The following is a 17,160-nucleotide window of genomic DNA, read 5'->3' as shown; positions in this document are numbered from 1 at the left end:
GACAGGTCAATGAAGTTTGTCATATGGTGTTTTTTGTGTGTTTTCTTAGCCTTGAAGGGATAGCCTATGTAATGTCTATGTGGAGTCTATACTTTCAGTTAGATAAAAAGTTCTCTTTGTAATTACATAGTCAATAATTCTTTCTGAAGCAAACATTCACATTTCAGTCTAGATGCAAAAACATGGGACAATTCGAGTCCCGTTTCTATTGAAAACATACACAGCATTTTACTTTTCAACTCGGGACAATCCTGCAAAATATACGACAGGTGGTAGCTCTTAAAATCTTATTAAACAAGGTTGTCACTTTACTACCATCCATCCATCCATCTATTCATCCATCCATCTTCTATACCTGCTTGTCCTATTCGGGGTCACTGGGACCCTGTTTGTAATTATATTGATAATTATTTCAGATTTGTGTCCAGGCATCTGAATTCTCACGTGTTAAATGCATAGTCAAGCATAAACAGTTCTAAAAATATTTCATTCAAAAATGTATACATTCACAATGCAGTACAAACTTCACTTAATTATTAGTGTAACACTGCATGTAGTGCAGCGGTTGTAGGAGCCAATCCAAGGGACCTTCAGTTCTTGCTTCATTAGGGTTGAAAGCAGTGTGAGAACATACCTCCATGTCAGGAACATTGCCCCAGCCATGGCTCACAGAGAGAAAAATTTAGGGGCAATGGAGGGTTTACGCATTCAGAACCTTGCTAATTATGGAGTGAGTGATACAGAGCCAGTAAATTGTGTAGGACAGAGGTTCCCAACCTCTAACATATACACCAGGATGTGGTTTTGTGGCTGGGTTGGTTAATTAACTATGTAAGCTGTATCATTTCAAGCCACACCTTTTTTTTTAACTATCCCTTAATATTCACGTGTTCTGATTTCATCCGAAAGGTAAAATAAAGAAAAAAAAGTAGCAAGTGGCAACAGTAAAAACACCTGGGGGGGAGGACTCCAGAATTTTTGGTACTAGCCAACTAGTCTAATTCAGCAAAAATAACAAATGTAGTAAACAAATGTTTTCAAAGCCCTCAAATGTTTTCAAGCCCTCAAAGTAATTGTCAAGCATAAAGAGCCACCAAAAGCCACCACATCTTACAATAATTACCTCCTAATCTCTCTTTGAATTTCCGAAACATCAACAACTACTAGACCGTGATCTCGTCGAAACTTATTTACTTTTGATGTCAGTTATCATATTGGTTGTGAAATGCTAATGAGACTAATGGAATTTTTTGAATAGATGACAAAAAAGGCAGAGACTCATCTGTAGCGCTGACATAGAACTGTCCTTGATTTTTGTTCATTAAGATCAAATACAAATCTCAGGAAGCACAGGAGGGTAAGCAGGGGGGCACCCTGGACAGGATGCCAGTGCATCACAGGGCACAAGGCAGGGGGGCACCCTGGACAGGATGCCAGTGCATCACAGGGCACAAGGCAGGGGGGCACCCTGGACAGGATGCCAGTGCATCACAGGGCACAAGGCAGGGGGGCACCCTGGACAGGATGCCAACTGCATCACAGGGCACAGGGCAGGGGGGCACCCTGGACAGGATGCCAGTGCATCACAGGGCACAAGTCAGGGGGGCACCCTGGACAGGATGCCAGTGCATCACAGGGCACAGGGCAGGGGGGTCGCCCTGGACAGGATGCCAGTGCATCACAGGGCACAAGGCAGGGGGGCACCCTGGACAGGATGCCAGTGCATCACAGGGCACAGGGCAGGGGGGCGCCCTGGACAGGATGCCAGTGCATCACAGGGCACAGGGCAGGGGGGACCCTGGACAGGATGCCAGTGCATCACAGGGCACAGGGCAGGGGGGCACCCTGGACAGGATGCCAGTGCAACACAGGGCACAAGTCAGGGGGGCACCCTGGACAGGATGCCAGTGCATCACAGGGCACAGGGCAAGGGGGCACCCTGGACAGGATGCCAGTGCATCACAGGGCACAAGGCAGGGGGGCACCCTGGACAGGATGCCAGTGCATCACAGGGCACAAGGCAGGGGGGCACCCTGAACAGGATGCCAGTGCATCACAGGGCACAGGGCAGGGGGGCGCCCTGGACAGGATGCCAGTGCATCACAGGGCACAGGGCAAGGGGGCACCCTGGACAGGATGCCAGTGCATCACAGGGCACAAGTCAGGGGGGCACCCTGGACAGGATGCCAGTGCATCACAGGGCACAGGGCAAGGGGGCACCCTGGACAGGATGCCAGTGCATCACAGGGCACAAGGCAGGGGGGCACCCTGGACAGGATGCCAGTGCATCACAGGGCACAGGGCAGGGGGGCGCCCTGGACAGGATGCCAGTGCATCACAGGGCACAGGGCAGGGGGGCACCCTGGACAGGATGCCAGTGCATCACAGGGCACAGGGCAGGGGGGCGCCCTGGACAGGATGCCAGTGCATCACAGGGCACAGGGCAGGGGGGCACCCTGGACAGGATGCCAGTGCATCACAGGGCACAGGGCAGGGGGGCGCCCTGGACAGGATGCCAGTGCATCACAGGGCACAGGGCAGGGGGGCACCCTGGACAGGATGCCAGTGCATCGCAGGGCACAAGGCAGGGGGGCACCCTGGACAGGATGTCAGTGCATCACAGGGCACAGGGCAGGGGGGTGTCCCTGGACAGGATGCCAGTGCTTCACAGGGCACAAGGCAGGGGGGCACCCTGGACAGGATGTCAGTGCATCACAGGGCACAGGGCAGGGGGGACCCTGGACAGGATGCCAGTGCATCACAGGGCACAGGGCAGGGGGGCACCCTGGACAGGATGCCAGTGCATCACAGGGCACAGGGCAGGGGGGCACCCTGGACAGGATGCCAGTGCATCACAGGGCACAGGGCAAGGGGGCACCCTGGACAGGATGCCAGTGCATCACAGGGCACAAGGCAGGGGGGCACCCTGGACAGGATGCCAGTGCATCACAGGGCACAAGGCAGGGGGGCACCCTGAACAGGATGCCAGTGCATCACAGGGCACAGGGCAGGGGGGCGCCCTGGACAGGATGCCAGTGCATCACAGGGCACAGGGCAAGGGGGCACCCTGGACAGGATGCCAGTGCATCACAGGGCACAAGTCAGGGGGGCACCCTGGACAGGATGCCAGTGCATCACAGGGCACAGGGCAAGGGGGCACCCTGGACAGGATGCCAGTGCATCACAGGGCACAAGGCAGGGGGGCACCCTGGACAGGATGCCAGTGCATCACAGGGCACAGGGCAGGGGGGCGCCCTGGACAGGATGCCAGTGCATCACAGGGCACAGGGCAGGGGGGCACCCTGGACAGGATGCCAGTGCATCACAGGGCACAGGGCAGGGGGGCGCCCTGGACAGGATGCCAGTGCATCACAGGGCACAGGGCAGGGGGGCACCCTGGACAGGATGCCAGTGCATCACAGGGCACAGGGCAGGGGGGCGCCCTGGACAGGATGCCAGTGCATCATAGGGCACAGGGCAGGGGGGCACCCTGGACAGGATGCCAGTGCATCGCAGGGCACAAGGCAGGGGGGCACCCTGGACAGGATGTCAGTGCATCACAGGGCACAGGGCAGGGGGGTGTCCCTGGACAGGATGCCAGTGCTTCACAGGGCACAAGGCAGGGGGGCACCCTGGACAGGATGTCAGTGCATCACAGGGCACAGGGCAGGGGGGACCCTGGACAGGATGCCAGTGCATCACAGGGCACAGGGCAGGGGGGCACCCTGGACAGGATGCCAGTGCATCACAGGGCACAGGGCAGGGGGGCACCCTGGACAGGATGCCAGTGCATCACAGGGCACATCATGATGACATGCACACTTGACACCAAAAACTGAGCCAAAAATCATGAGGATGGGTGAGCCAGTAGAAAATCAGGGGGGCCGGTCCCATAACAACTCACTTGGTGACAAAATCACACAAGAAACTTTTTTGTATTAGTTTTTAAATGATCCATAGCATTACTAAGAGTGAATAAAGAGAATGAAAAATCTGTTTGCCTCTCAACGGCACTTTTCCTCCATTGATCTAACCAAGGGGATGCCCACGTAACACCTGGCTGTGGCAGATGGGTGGCCATTTCTTGAGGGTGGGACTGGACCATGTGGGGGATCGCCGGCCGGGATCCTGAGGAGTTTCGCCGTGTGGTAAGTGCGGCAACGCGCTGCATCAGCGCATACTGCCCAACCGGACCTGAGCTGAGCTGATCTAACCATGCATGCACATACCAGTCAGACAATCGTTTTATCATAGTGTATCACTCACTATGAACGCTAAATGCGTGGGCCTACAACCAGACACGCCCACCCATGCTGCCGTTGTGCCATGCCACCCATGCTGCCGTTGTGCCATGCCACCCATGCTGCCGTTGTGCCATGCCACCCATGCTGCCGTTGTGCCATGCCACCCATGTGGCGGTTTGCTATACATAGAGCCAGAGGTCATATGTAATTACATTCATGCAGCCTAATACTGCTGGTACTGTATGAAGAAGCATGAACTGGATGTTAATTAAAAGAGATTAAAAGAGGAACATAATGGTGAAGAAAATGAAAAACATTGAGAAACTTCATTTAATTAATCCGACTAGAAAATCAGATCCTAGATATAAAATAGCAACGAGAAATTTGGGACAGGCTACATAAGGGAAGACTGTGGAAAACAGCACGCATTTCTGACTGCTGTCAGTTCAAGTGGCCAGCTTTTTAGATACAATGAACTATAGACTATGGCAAACATTTGAAGAGGAAAACAATCTTGGGAGATGCATGAAATAATTTGCCTGGAAAATCCACTTTCAAAGAGAAACCAAAAAATGAAAGTCATGACTACAGGGGGAAATACAGATAAGTCAACAACACGAGAAAAAAACCAAAGGCCAAATAAATGCTCTAAAATGTATCCATGCTATTTCTCAGATAAAACTTTATTCTGAGTCGACAACGGAACAACAAAACGGGTTAGCCAGGCAATATGGCTAATTTTTTTCAACACCTTATCACCTTGTAAGGCAGGAAATGATTTACACGTAACGTGAGATCTGTAGCTTACAATAAAACCGACACTTCAGTAATTCACACAAGAATGACACAGGATCCTGCAGCAGAACAGCGATAACAGACCTTGACTATTCGTTACACATGTAAGAAGCATCAATATCACCCATAATGAGACACTATTCTACACTTCCTTAACATCCCCTGCAAACTGGCTTATTAAATACTTAAATGGAAAAAGAAGCAAAAAACAAACACCCAAATGAGGGTATCGGTAGTTTTCACTAGATTCAAACACCTGTGTAATATTCACAGAAAAACTTAATTGTCCAGTAAGGACGTAACTTTTAAGCATTCATGCTAGCGTGCCTAATAAGATGTTACATATACAACTGGACTGGCATCTCCTTTTTGTTGGCACCTTGCCTGCTCCCGATAACTCTCTTCCCTTGGGTTTGAAAGTATTTTGATTAGATTACCGTCGCTGAGGGAACGATTCGATGCATTGAAGATCTTTGATTTGAGGTAATTAATCGATTATTTGAATACTAATAAAGTAGAAAAATATAAAAACGTTAATTAATAAAAACAGTTATTATATATTAGTTATTATTAAACGGGGACAACACGCCGGTTGAAGGCGTGCTGAAGGCTAACATTACTTTTTACATAGCTACCTCAGGGTCCTGACCATTACTACGGTAGCGTAATAACGGTACAACACAGAGCTCACACTCTTTATTTGTGCGCAGGCAGCGCCACCGAACTTCCCCCGCAAATTCATCGGAAACAACGACAACACGTTACCGCCCCCTGCTGACGCGATGCGCTGTCACAGTAACAAATTACTACAGGTAGCTTGCAATGCCTTTGCTACAAAACAGAGGCGTTTCCCAAATTATTGAGGCACAAAGAGTATCTTAAGTATTAGAGAGAGCGTTCTACACTACTAACAGGGGTGAGTTTTCCAAAAGCGGGATAGAGCAAATAAACCAAGTAGCGTTTCCCTTATGAATATTACTAAATCTTCCCATGCTATCCGTTTCAGACATGGAGTGGTCTTCTCGTAGGGATGGACGATACGGCCAAACATTTTATCACAGCAATTTTCACAATATACGCTACCAGTCAAAAGTTTTTGCACGCCACAGGTTTTTACCACTTTTCCATTTATTTCATAAACTGCCGAATTTTTATTGTTGTTAAGCATTGGAAAGTTTGAGCGAACAATTATAGATGAAAATATAAGTCAAATAAAACGAGTCCTTTATAACATGGAAAGAGTATGTAACTGCATGTCTGACATCCTATTGATTGGTTGTGTGGTGATGGTATAGTCCAATTCTAGACTATCCATTAACTTTAAATGAACTAGTTAACTGTTTAATCCTATGGAACAGCAGTATTAAGTCCCTTGTAGAAAGAAGGCCTCAAATTTTCTCTCCTATTATAACTGCAGGAGGAAGTTACTTTGATGAATGAAAGATATGACATTTTCTTGCTAATGAAGGTACTCAAATGGTGAACATGCTGTAAATTTATTTAGCAAAGAATATTGAGTATATGTGTGAAGGCATAGCACATACTATTGCCATGTTTATTATGCATTATGAATGAACTATGAAGCTCTCATCTATAATGCACTATGAATACTTTCATAAAACATTATAACGGTCAAGATAAGCCATTATAATGCATTATGAAGGTATTTATAGTGTGACAAGCTGCAGAACAGCAGCTCCAAAAGATGGCAGCGGTGGGAGTCATCAAAGCGTTCGACAGCCCGTGGGCAGCTCCAACAGTCATCACCAAGAAAGACAGCTTGTGGTCTTTCTGCATCGACTATCGATGGCTGAACGTGGTGACGAGGAAGGACTCCCATCCGCTGCCACACAACTGGCGATCCTCATTGCTGAGCACCAGCGCAACTGGGACGCCCCCCTTCTCCTGGTCCTGTGGGCTAATCACACAGTGGTACAGGAGAGCACCAGCTTTACCCCCTGTGAGCCGTGAGCTGTGTGCCCTGGTAGAGCTGGTGTTCTGTGTGCCTGCTGAGCCTGAGCGGCCGGTGATATTGGGGGTGGACTATCTGTTCATGAGCTGAATGCAGGATACAGCCATGGCCAGACAGAAGATGATGTATGATATCCTCTGTCAGGCCTCCCAGCCTGGGGACTCTTTGGCTGTACAGAAGGGACAGGCACCCAAGCTAGACAGCCACTGGAGGGGCCCCATAGGGGCCAGATTTCCCAGATGAGATACAGGGTGCAGATGTCAAAGCAGTGCAGGACTGCCATCCAGTGCATTACTGTGCAGTCCAGTAATATCATGTGTCGGGTTAATTTTTGGAAACAGTGGTGTGCGTGTGCCCAGCGTGTGTGATGTGGGTAGTGGGGGCGACTCGCACAGTGGGTAGTGTTTGCGTGTTGTTAGGAGTGAATGGTACAGGTGCAGTAAATGCCACCTTGTGGCTGAGTAAACCACAGTGCTGAAGTGCTTTGAACAATTAAAACAATTAAAGCAGCATGAGCTGTATGCAGCTATTCTTGTCTACAGCATCGTCTTTGAATCAGCAACCCAAGGTAATGTTGGGGAATGGGGCATTTAATGTCTTAATCTAAGTCCGTTGTTCCTCTGTTTTTTTGGTAAGAGGATTTCTCAGTCACCCGGGCCTTGATCGTCACTTTGTAGAATTTGATGTATTATTCACACATCAATTGTTGGACCTTTTGTTGTATTACTAATTCTTGGACATTTTTTAATACGAACTTGAATGAACAGTGGGTGTGTCACTGTGGCGTAAATAAATGAATATTGATTCTGGTAAAGCATATTTCCGCTTACAGTTTGGTGTTAAATTCGACTTTCAGTGGTCTTAAAAAGGTCTTTAAAAATCTTAAATTTCACATCAGGATTTCTGCAGACACCCTGGAGAGTGAATTAAGCCGGTTAAACACGCAGAGCGCGAGGAGGAAACATATACCTAACTAAGATTGATATGCATTAGACACAATCATTTTATCATATGGATCAGTAATTTTTATATTATGTTTAGTCAGGGACGGATTATGGGTTGTGTGGGCCCCTGGGCAAAACGTTCGCGAGGGCCCCCCCCCCCACCACCAGCACCACCACCACAACCACCACAATTCAAGGGCCCTTGGCAGCCAAACGCCCTCCCTCCATGTTTCCATCAGAGGCCCTATAGGGTCAGGGGCCCTTGTAGGCAGAGGATCAAAGAATGTAGGCCCTCTAAAATAGACAAACGAAAATACATTGTTGATAAGCGTTGCAAATTGTTTTGGGCTAGGGGCCCCACGGGCCCCCTGCACCCCAAGGGCCCCTGGGCAGCGGCCCCGCTGGCCCGGTCCGTAATCTGTTCCTGTGTTTAGTTGTGAAACTGTACCCATAGCGATGCTACGTCTTACATGGCATCCTTTCACGCTGTGTTGCATGTGTGCCCATTGCGATGTTACGTCTTACATGGCATCCTTTCACGCTGTGTTACATGTGTGCCCATAGCGATGTCACCATGCCCCCTCGCCCAGCTGTTGAATTATTTGAGTACATATTGTTTTACAGCATATTGCTCATTTCACTGACGTGCAATCCGAACAGTGGGGGCCACTTGCGGTATAAGCTGACAACATTGATCAGTGACAGCAAAGAGTGGTTCAGATAAACATCACGAAAGTATCTCTTTACTTCACTATAGTGATGTTTCGGAGAACACCTCGGAACGTTAAGGTATAAAGTTAAAGTAGAACTTACGAATGACAGAGCACCCTAATTTGTTATTGGTGCTTGCTAGAATGGCACTGATTTGAGAAGAGCAACCTTCTTAAAAACATTAAAAACGTTTTTATTGATATGACCTCCTGCTGCAGCGGTAAGGGTGAACTTAAAACTTACGGGGTACCTTGAAACTGCAACATCACGATTACATCATCGGCCAAACAGCTGAACGATACGTCACAGGTTGAAGAATGTTGGCACCTCCTTGTGCACTGAACTGTGGGTGCATCTGCTTGCCAGCAGAGGGAGAAATGTGTCAATTAAGCAGCAATTTTCGTGTTAATTCCCAAGTTAAGGTTATAGGCCGCTCTGTATCTATGTGCGATGTTACTGTGAGTTGTATGTCCCACTGAAGGTTGCAAGCTCAGAGTAGAAAAATAGCTTTAATTTTATAGCCAAATGGAATAATTATTCTATGAATCTATCTAATGTTTTGTCTAATTCAATAAATAGGTTTAGAACATTGGCGCTAACAATGGCAAAATTATTTGAAAGCGCATGATCATGACCATTTAAAACGGGGAAAATTAGTATTGAACGTGTCAACATTTTTCTCAGTAAATATATTTCTAATGGGGCTATTGACATGAAATTTACACCAGATGTAGGTAACAACTCTAGTAATCCACAAATACAAAGAAATCAAAACAAATAAGTCCATAAATTAATTTATGTGTAATAAAGTGAAACGACTCAAGTATTGAACAGGCTTATTGAAATTTATTTAAAAGCCTTTGTTGGTAATGACAGCTTCAAGACACCCTCCTTAATCGATGCCTCCTCCTGCAAGTTGCATGCAGTACATTAGTTAAGCAGGACCTACCTCTCCTAAATCCATGCTGGCTATCCCTCATTTCATCTTCAGCACCCTGGTAGATGTCTCAGTACATGTCTCCATTCGTCCTTCCTTCGCTTATATGAAGTATGCCAGTACCAGTATTTCATTGGCTTGTCCAAATGTTGTGCAGCAAACCTTGAATGAGCTTCAGCATGCTTCAGCATCCTCAGCAGTGGAGTCTTGCACGGTGAGCGTGCATAGAGGCCATGGCGGTTGAGTGCATGACATTGTTTTCTTTGAAACAACTGTACCTGCTAATTCCAGGTCTTTCTGAAGTTCTCCGCGAGTGTCCCTTGGCTCTTGGACAACTCATCAGATTATTCTTTTGACTCCTCTGTCAGAAATCTTGTGAGGAGCACCTGGTCTTGGCAAGTTTATGGTGAAATGATGTTCTTTCCACTTTCGGATTATGGCCCTGACGGTGTGCTCACTGGAACATTCAGAAGTTCACAAATATGCCTGCAAGCAATGCCAAAAGTATGTTTTGCAACAATCAGGTTGAGAAGGTCTTGGGTGAGCTCTTTGCTTTCACGCATCATGAGATGCTTCTTGTGTGACACCTTGGTAATGAGAAACCTTTTTATAGGCCATCAATTAGGACTAAACCAGCTGATATTAATTTGCACTGATAGGGGACAGGATTGCGTTCTAAATGCTGACAGATTTCAGATGGTTTCCTGGCTTTCCGTGCCTTTACCTCCTTTTTCTTCATGTGTTCAATACTTATCCCCTGTGTCATTTTACTTTATTACACATAACATAATTTATGGACTTCTTTGTTCTGATTTCTTTGTATGTGTGGTTTGCATTGGGTTGTCACCGACATCTGGTGTAAATTTCATGTCAATAGCCTCATTAAAAATATATTTACTGAGAAAATTGTTGACACGTTCAATGCTTATTTTCCCCGCTGTATGACTAAAGCATAATCATCACTGATTAGTTGTATCTTTTGTTTTCCTATGTGTGCATCTTGGAGAAGTTTGCTATTGTGCTGACGTGCAGCCTGTTGCAGCAGCTCCCGTCACCGAAATTTCCCTTGGTGGGATTAATAAAGTTCACCTAATATAATGTAATCGAATTTTGCTAATATCTAAATGTCCTTTCCTATACCAATGCTGTGTCACTTCTGACTGCCAAACTGATAGAGAGCTAATGTGGCATTATTACAAGTTTATGTATGAATGTTATGAATGATTTTATGTATGTTGTGAATGATTGCATCAGTATTCGGACCTCATTGCACAAATGATGGTTCCTTCTTTATTTTCAGAAACATACTCATACCTACCTACAATAAGACACAAGAGAACCAGCACTCAGTTAACAATCTTGTGTGCGTGTGATCTGACCGACATCCCATAGCTACCCATCAGAACCCTTTACAATATAACGCCTTTCCCGAATAGTCACAATATAAACACATACTCATTATTCGAGAATTCAAGAAAATACACCTGATGGAAGGACTTTTACAGGAAAAGAGATGAATAAATTTAAATGCAGTTATCGAATCTATCGCAACGAATAAGAAGGTATTCTTGCGGTAGTGGTTGTTTGTTGTATTTGTATAAATCTGCAGTACAGCATTACGTCAAACCAATATAACAGAGACAGGATGAAGAAAGACAAATGAAACAAAGGTAGACTTAATAAAAGAGATACAAAGTAAACACGTACTTTTTTTTTTTTGAAGCAGTGCCCTTCAAAAACGGTGCTTCTTTTTTTACGCTGAGCGTTGAATATTCACGTATTTATGAATTCTACGAATCTAAGTGCTTGGTTTAGCATAGGTACAGCTGCTGAACAACAGTGCCGTGGAAGAAAACGAAACACGTTAAGAGAAACCGGCAGTAAAAATGCCGCAGGAAAATTCCAGTCTAATTAAATAAAAAACGAAACTCAGATTCCACGAGTACACATGAATTATACTTAGGTAAAATATCCAGTGTCATAAATTAATTACAATTTCACTGAACTTTCTTTTTCTTTTTAAAAAATATTTGTATGATAGACCGATCGTACAAATGAGTACAATACCAAAACTCCTAAAACAGCTAAACGTAGCCCAACTAAGCGTTTTTGTATGGAAACAATGACTGATAGACATTAGCCCACAAGCGTCTACAATCGACTGGGAAATGAAACGTGTTGTTTCGCGCATTTCGAAGTCTTTTTCAATTAAGAATTGCTTTTTACCCGGGCGGTGTGTGTTCGGGGGGAGTCAAACCCTATTGGGTGATATTATAAGCTAATATTATAATGTAAATCTTAGAATCACCCCTGATTACGCGCGCATTACATTCAAGGACTGAAGGGTTTTCGTCACATGTAAGGAATACAGTCAAACTATATAACCTGCAGTGAAATGAAATGTGGTCAACACCGCCAAAATAAAAATTATGACAACAAATAAAGACCAAAAAGAATATCATAATAAATTTGTAATTAACGTGGAACAGAACCTTATGCTCATTATGCTTGATTCTGGCTGATTTTAATATATTTTAATATAAAATATTAATAGCCTATATTGTAATATAATTAGCCTGCTCTGTAACATGTCGTTTATTTACATAACTTATTCACATAATTTATTTTTTGTTTTGCACTTTTTTGATTTATTTTTGCGAATACATTTAGATTTTTATAGTTTTTTTACTCTACGTGTTTTCCTGTCACATTATTTTGGCTTTTAACTAACTTTACAATTCATTAAAATGTAAATAATGGCATAATTATTACTGGAAATAGGCCTATCATATATTTTAGTTTATAAGATAATATATAATATATGTACTTCATCATTTTCGATTGTTGGATGAATTAACACAATGATATTTTCTATTTTTAACCTGTAATTCTTGTTTCTTCATGCTTTCTTTTTTATGACTCAACAAACCATATAACAAGTAATAAGCAGGAAACTAATTGAGATTAAATTAAAAAAGTTGCAAAGCAAAGACGTGGAATTGCTTCAAAATATCCCGAGTCATTACTGAATAAGATTTCATTGAATTTGCGCCACATAGGTTTCCATTTGTTGATATTTGTATGACATGCAAATTTGTATTAGGCCTGTACCAAAACCGCCCAAACGGATAAAGGTGTGGAAACAATGACGGTCTGCAAAAGCGTCTGCAAAAGACGTGAAAATGAAACTTAGGCTTATTTTTCCACGGATTCTTAATTCTGTCTAATAAAAAATGCATCCGTACCACCACATATAAATTACCGAAAATGCAATGATCCGTCCAGAACAGCGTAGGCCAACTGTGCGTTAAAAAGTTTGGATGCTGTTTACTTTAGAACATTATTGGCCTTTCAGTATCCAGTTTTAAAAGGACATTATTTTAATCCACAAATCATCTATAACAATGACACTTAAATCACTATATATTTCCTCTTGGGTTTTCTTTGTCTTTGGCCTTTCGCAGGTTTTGCCCATGCGCACAAAGTGCCACTTGCATGGGAAGCTGATAGAAAGGAGCCATACACTTTTGAGCAAAGCGGTGAGTTTAATGCCGTCCACTCCTGATGGGCGACCCAGCGTTGTTTGCTAACTGAGATTTGGCTTTCTGCGCGTTTTGTTTCAGGGTGGACGTTTTCCCCCAAAATGCATTGGGGAGATGGTTCAGATTCCTTTCCCAGGATCTGTTTTCAGGTCTATCAAGAACACGGAGGTAGGCCTGCCTTTTTATTTATGCAGAACACTGCAATACAGATGAACAGGTAGGATAAGTATTGTTAAAATGGGACAATTTCTGGAAAACTCATCTCAACGTCTTGAAACCCAACTTGATAGCATTCTCAATATGTTAATGTCCCTTTGAACATATATATATATATATAAAAGTATATATTAACTGCAAAGCTAAACTGTACCATTTCCCAAATATCTCATTTTCACATTTTCACCGTAGTCTTAATTTTGAAATTGTATTAATGTTTAAGGAATTTCAGTATTCAATATTTCAATGTACAATCTGATTTCTGCTTTGTGGGACCTAATTATAAATCAAGTGTAGGAATTTAATAATGAAACAATTTAATAACGTATGAAACAAATTAATAACGTATTAATAATTCTCGCCGTTTGTAGCAGGAAACAGGTGTAAAGCTGGCAATTTGTGAAACTTTGAACAACATCATTTCACTGTTTGGAAATGGGGATCTACCAGAAGAGTATGACTCGACGATGCTTGACGAATTCCAGCATATCATCTTCCGTCTAGTTAATGAGACGAGCAGATGTGTAAGTGAAATGTAACATCGAAGATGCTCACCTGAACGATGTGCAGTTTATTATGAACATAATAATAATTAAAGCGCATTTAACCGAAAATTCATGAAAATTAATTTCTTAAATTAACATGTTTTTCACTAAGTGCTTGCACTAAGTTTTTGTTACTGAATTTAATACTGTGCTGCTATGCTCATTGAAGACGATGGACATCAAGGTGAAAAGCGAGGCCAGGATCGATATCGCTGATAGAAAAAAACTGTTGAGACAATACTTCAAGAAGATGGCAGCAGTTTTACAGCAAAAGGTATGAACAAATGCAACTAATATAAAATATCAAATTAACGGAATGTAACATGCGATATTTCTTCTCCTTTAATGAAAAACGAAAGCTATTGACGATTTTTCTGCAATAGGCTATAGCATTCACTGACTGAGAAATGTGTGTGGTTTTGTTTCCCTAGAGCTTCAGTTTTTGCGCATGGGAAATCGTCAGAAAAGAGATTATTCATACGCTGCGCTTCATACTGGACCACGCTTCTGACTCGCTTTTCTGGTTAAACAGAACTTAAAGCCAGGATTTTCAGCTTAACCCGGTGAATCATCTTGTAGTATGATTTGGTTTTTCACAAAAGCTTCGTGACTGCGGTCATTAATCAAGAACTTTCGTTTTTCAAAATCTATCTATTTATATTTATCTATTTATTAATCTATTTATTTATCTATTTATTTAACTATTTATTTATTTATTTGCTCGTTTGTGTATTTATTCATTTGTTTTTTATTTATTTGTTTGTGTCCAGTTGTCTATGCAAGACCAGTTTTTGTTTTTTGAATAAACTGAAATTTATGCAATGCATAAATTGTTTTGATTACTCAAAATCGTCCATCCATCCATTAACTGCCGCTTGTCCGGGGTTCAGGTCGCGGGGGTAGCAGCTTCAGGAGAGATATCCAGACCTTCCTCTACCCAGCTACCTCTACCAGCTCCTTGGGGAGGTCAAATTATCATAATCTTTCAATGGTGTTACAATACGTACAATGTGATGAAAATAGGATCGATAATTTAGACCGTGTCTGTCAAAGTGTGTTAGCCTAATCATTTCCAAAGTTCTCTAAAATTCACTCCAGCATGTGCAGCAACCATGCAACACATCCATGTGTTTTTTGAGTCTATCACTATCACACCTTGTTTGGCTAATCAATACCTCACTGACTTTTTAAAACTTAACTAAAGTAATTAATCAAGTGAGCTGGTGGTGAAATTTAATTAATACAATTTAATGGCTAGGATGCCCCTGAGGAGAGGTTTGAGAACCAAAACAGTTCTTTTCCAGCTATTCAAAAAGATCATTTTCAGCAGAACAGAAGGAGTTCTTGCTAGCTTTTATTGCCAGTCAGCTTGCTCTATTTGGAGTCAGAACCTATCACAGAGGCTGTAGGCACAAGGTAGGGAACACCAACACACCACACTCACATCGGCACGGAACACCAACACACCACACTCACATCGGCACAGAACACCAACACACCACACTCACATCGGCACAAGGCAGGGAATGCATCACACTTCAGTCACTACTATAGGCACACCCACAGAGAGTTTGGTAACACCAGTTGACCTCTGTGTATTTTTGGACTGTGGGGGGTATCTGGAGGAAACCCCATGACGACATGGGGAGCCATGAAAACTCCACATGTATAAAACCCTGGCCGAGACTTGAACCCACGCCCCAGGAGTGGGAGGCAGCAGTGCTAACCACTGCACCATCATGCCACCCGAAGCATTTGTTGTGTTAGTCTTAATTTACATATGCTCTAATGTTAAATTGCGGTTTTTGGTCTGAGCGAAACAGAATTCCTCTTGTTGTGTAAGACTTTTGCACAGTACTGTCCCAGATAAATTCCCAGATATTGAGAGGCTGACAATAAAGATCTCTTGACTCTTGAATGAAATTATAAAGAATGGGAGCAGTACTACAGGAAATATCTTGTATACTGTATTGTGTTGTACCTAATCATTTTCAATTTCTGGATAATGTGACCCAGTTACACTTTGAACCTTTATCTTGTAATTATTGCTTCATGTTTTCTCTTTATAATTTAACAAGTCATATAACAAGCGAGAAGCAGGAAACCATCAGAGATTTAATTTTAAAAAAATGAAGCAAAGGTGTAATTTCTGTACTCACACCTTTCAGTCCCCGTGATTGACTCAATGTCAAACATTCTGCATTTATGACTGCCGCGACTCTACAGTAAGTGTCCTATCCAGTATAGCTACAGCTGCTGGACAACACAGTGCTATGTGTAAAACAAGCAAAAAACGGTGAGAGAATCATGCTTGAAATAACGTAACAGAAAAATCCCAATAAAAAAACAAAAGCCAGAATCCACCAGTACAGAGGGAAACACATATGTGTGAAACATATGAGACAAATCCACAAGCAAAAATATATTTATGCCATTAACCAAAAGAAAAAATTACTTTCAGTTATGTAATTTTTTGACTCTGCCTTTGTGTGTGTGTGTGTATATATATATATATATATATATATATATATATAGTGGATTAGGTTAACCAAATGTCCCCCACAATGTAATAAAAACCTGTTTTTTTATGCTGTGGGCACCATTTTCCAGGTCCTCACAAAGATCTGTGAATGTGTGAATGCAATCAAAAAACTAAAAATGTTTGGTTATTTATCGTTAAAGTTAGGGTGGGGTAGGGTTAAGGTCGTCATGTGGGGATTAGAGTTTTCCCCATAGAAATGAATGGAGAGTCCCCACAAAGATATAATTACAAACCTCTGTGTGTGTGTGTGTGTGTGTGTGTGTGTGTGTGTTTCTTTAAAGTTTAATTGATTAGCGTCAACTCTTGTCTAAACTTTTAATTCTGGGATAACCAACAACATAGGTGCTGAGTGTCAGGCTACAGCATTTGAAATACCTGTCCACATACAGTTCTTCTCAATTACTTTGGCACGTTTTATGAAACATGCTTGACTTTCTAACAACTATGACAGTATTTCTTAAAACGGTTTATTAATACTGCAGTTTGTTTAAGCTGCAAGAGGCCATAACTCACCCACAACAATTAGGCCAAACTCATGTCTCAAAACCAAATTATTCTGTCAATGAATTAGTCATGCAAATAAAATGAAATGCAGGCCTGCCTTCATCATCGATCTCCACAATTCTCAATGATAGTCGTTTCCCGCTTTCTCAGTTTCTCACTGATCATTTTTCTTTAGCAAACCGATTGTTATTCATGTCAAAGACACCAG

The 17,160-nt window shown here is 43.1% G+C and overlaps 1 protein-coding gene across 2 annotated transcripts; it reads left to right on the top strand.

Annotated features, from left to right (window-relative positions):
* Positions 1–5,448: 5,448 nt before the first annotated feature.
* LOC111856801 (interferon alpha-16-like) lies at positions 5,449–14,725 on the top strand. 2 transcript variants are annotated; one of them, XM_023837046.2, is made up of 6 exons: positions 5,449–5,522; positions 13,068–13,142; positions 13,227–13,313; positions 13,733–13,885; positions 14,076–14,180; positions 14,338–14,725. In XM_023837046.2, the coding sequence occupies exons 2-6, from the start codon at positions 13,077–13,079 to the stop codon at positions 14,443–14,445; spliced, it is 519 nt and encodes a 172-aa protein (XP_023692814.1). In that variant the 5' UTR covers positions 5,449–5,522; positions 13,068–13,076; the 3' UTR covers positions 14,446–14,725. The 2 variants fall into 2 exon arrangements, with proteins under 2 accessions (XP_023692814.1, XP_023692813.1); XM_023837045.2 differs by lacking the exon at positions 5,449–5,522 and having other exon boundaries at positions 12,880–13,142.
* The last annotated feature ends 2,435 nt before the right edge of the window (positions 14,726–17,160 follow it).

This window comes from Paramormyrops kingsleyae, chromosome 5 (genome assembly GCF_048594095.1).
Source record: "Paramormyrops kingsleyae isolate MSU_618 chromosome 5, PKINGS_0.4, whole genome shotgun sequence".
Classification (NCBI taxonomy): domain Eukaryota; kingdom Metazoa; phylum Chordata; class Actinopteri; order Osteoglossiformes; family Mormyridae; genus Paramormyrops; species Paramormyrops kingsleyae.
Note: the sequence above shows the minus strand (reverse complement) of the source record. Positions and strands in the feature narration are given on the sequence as shown.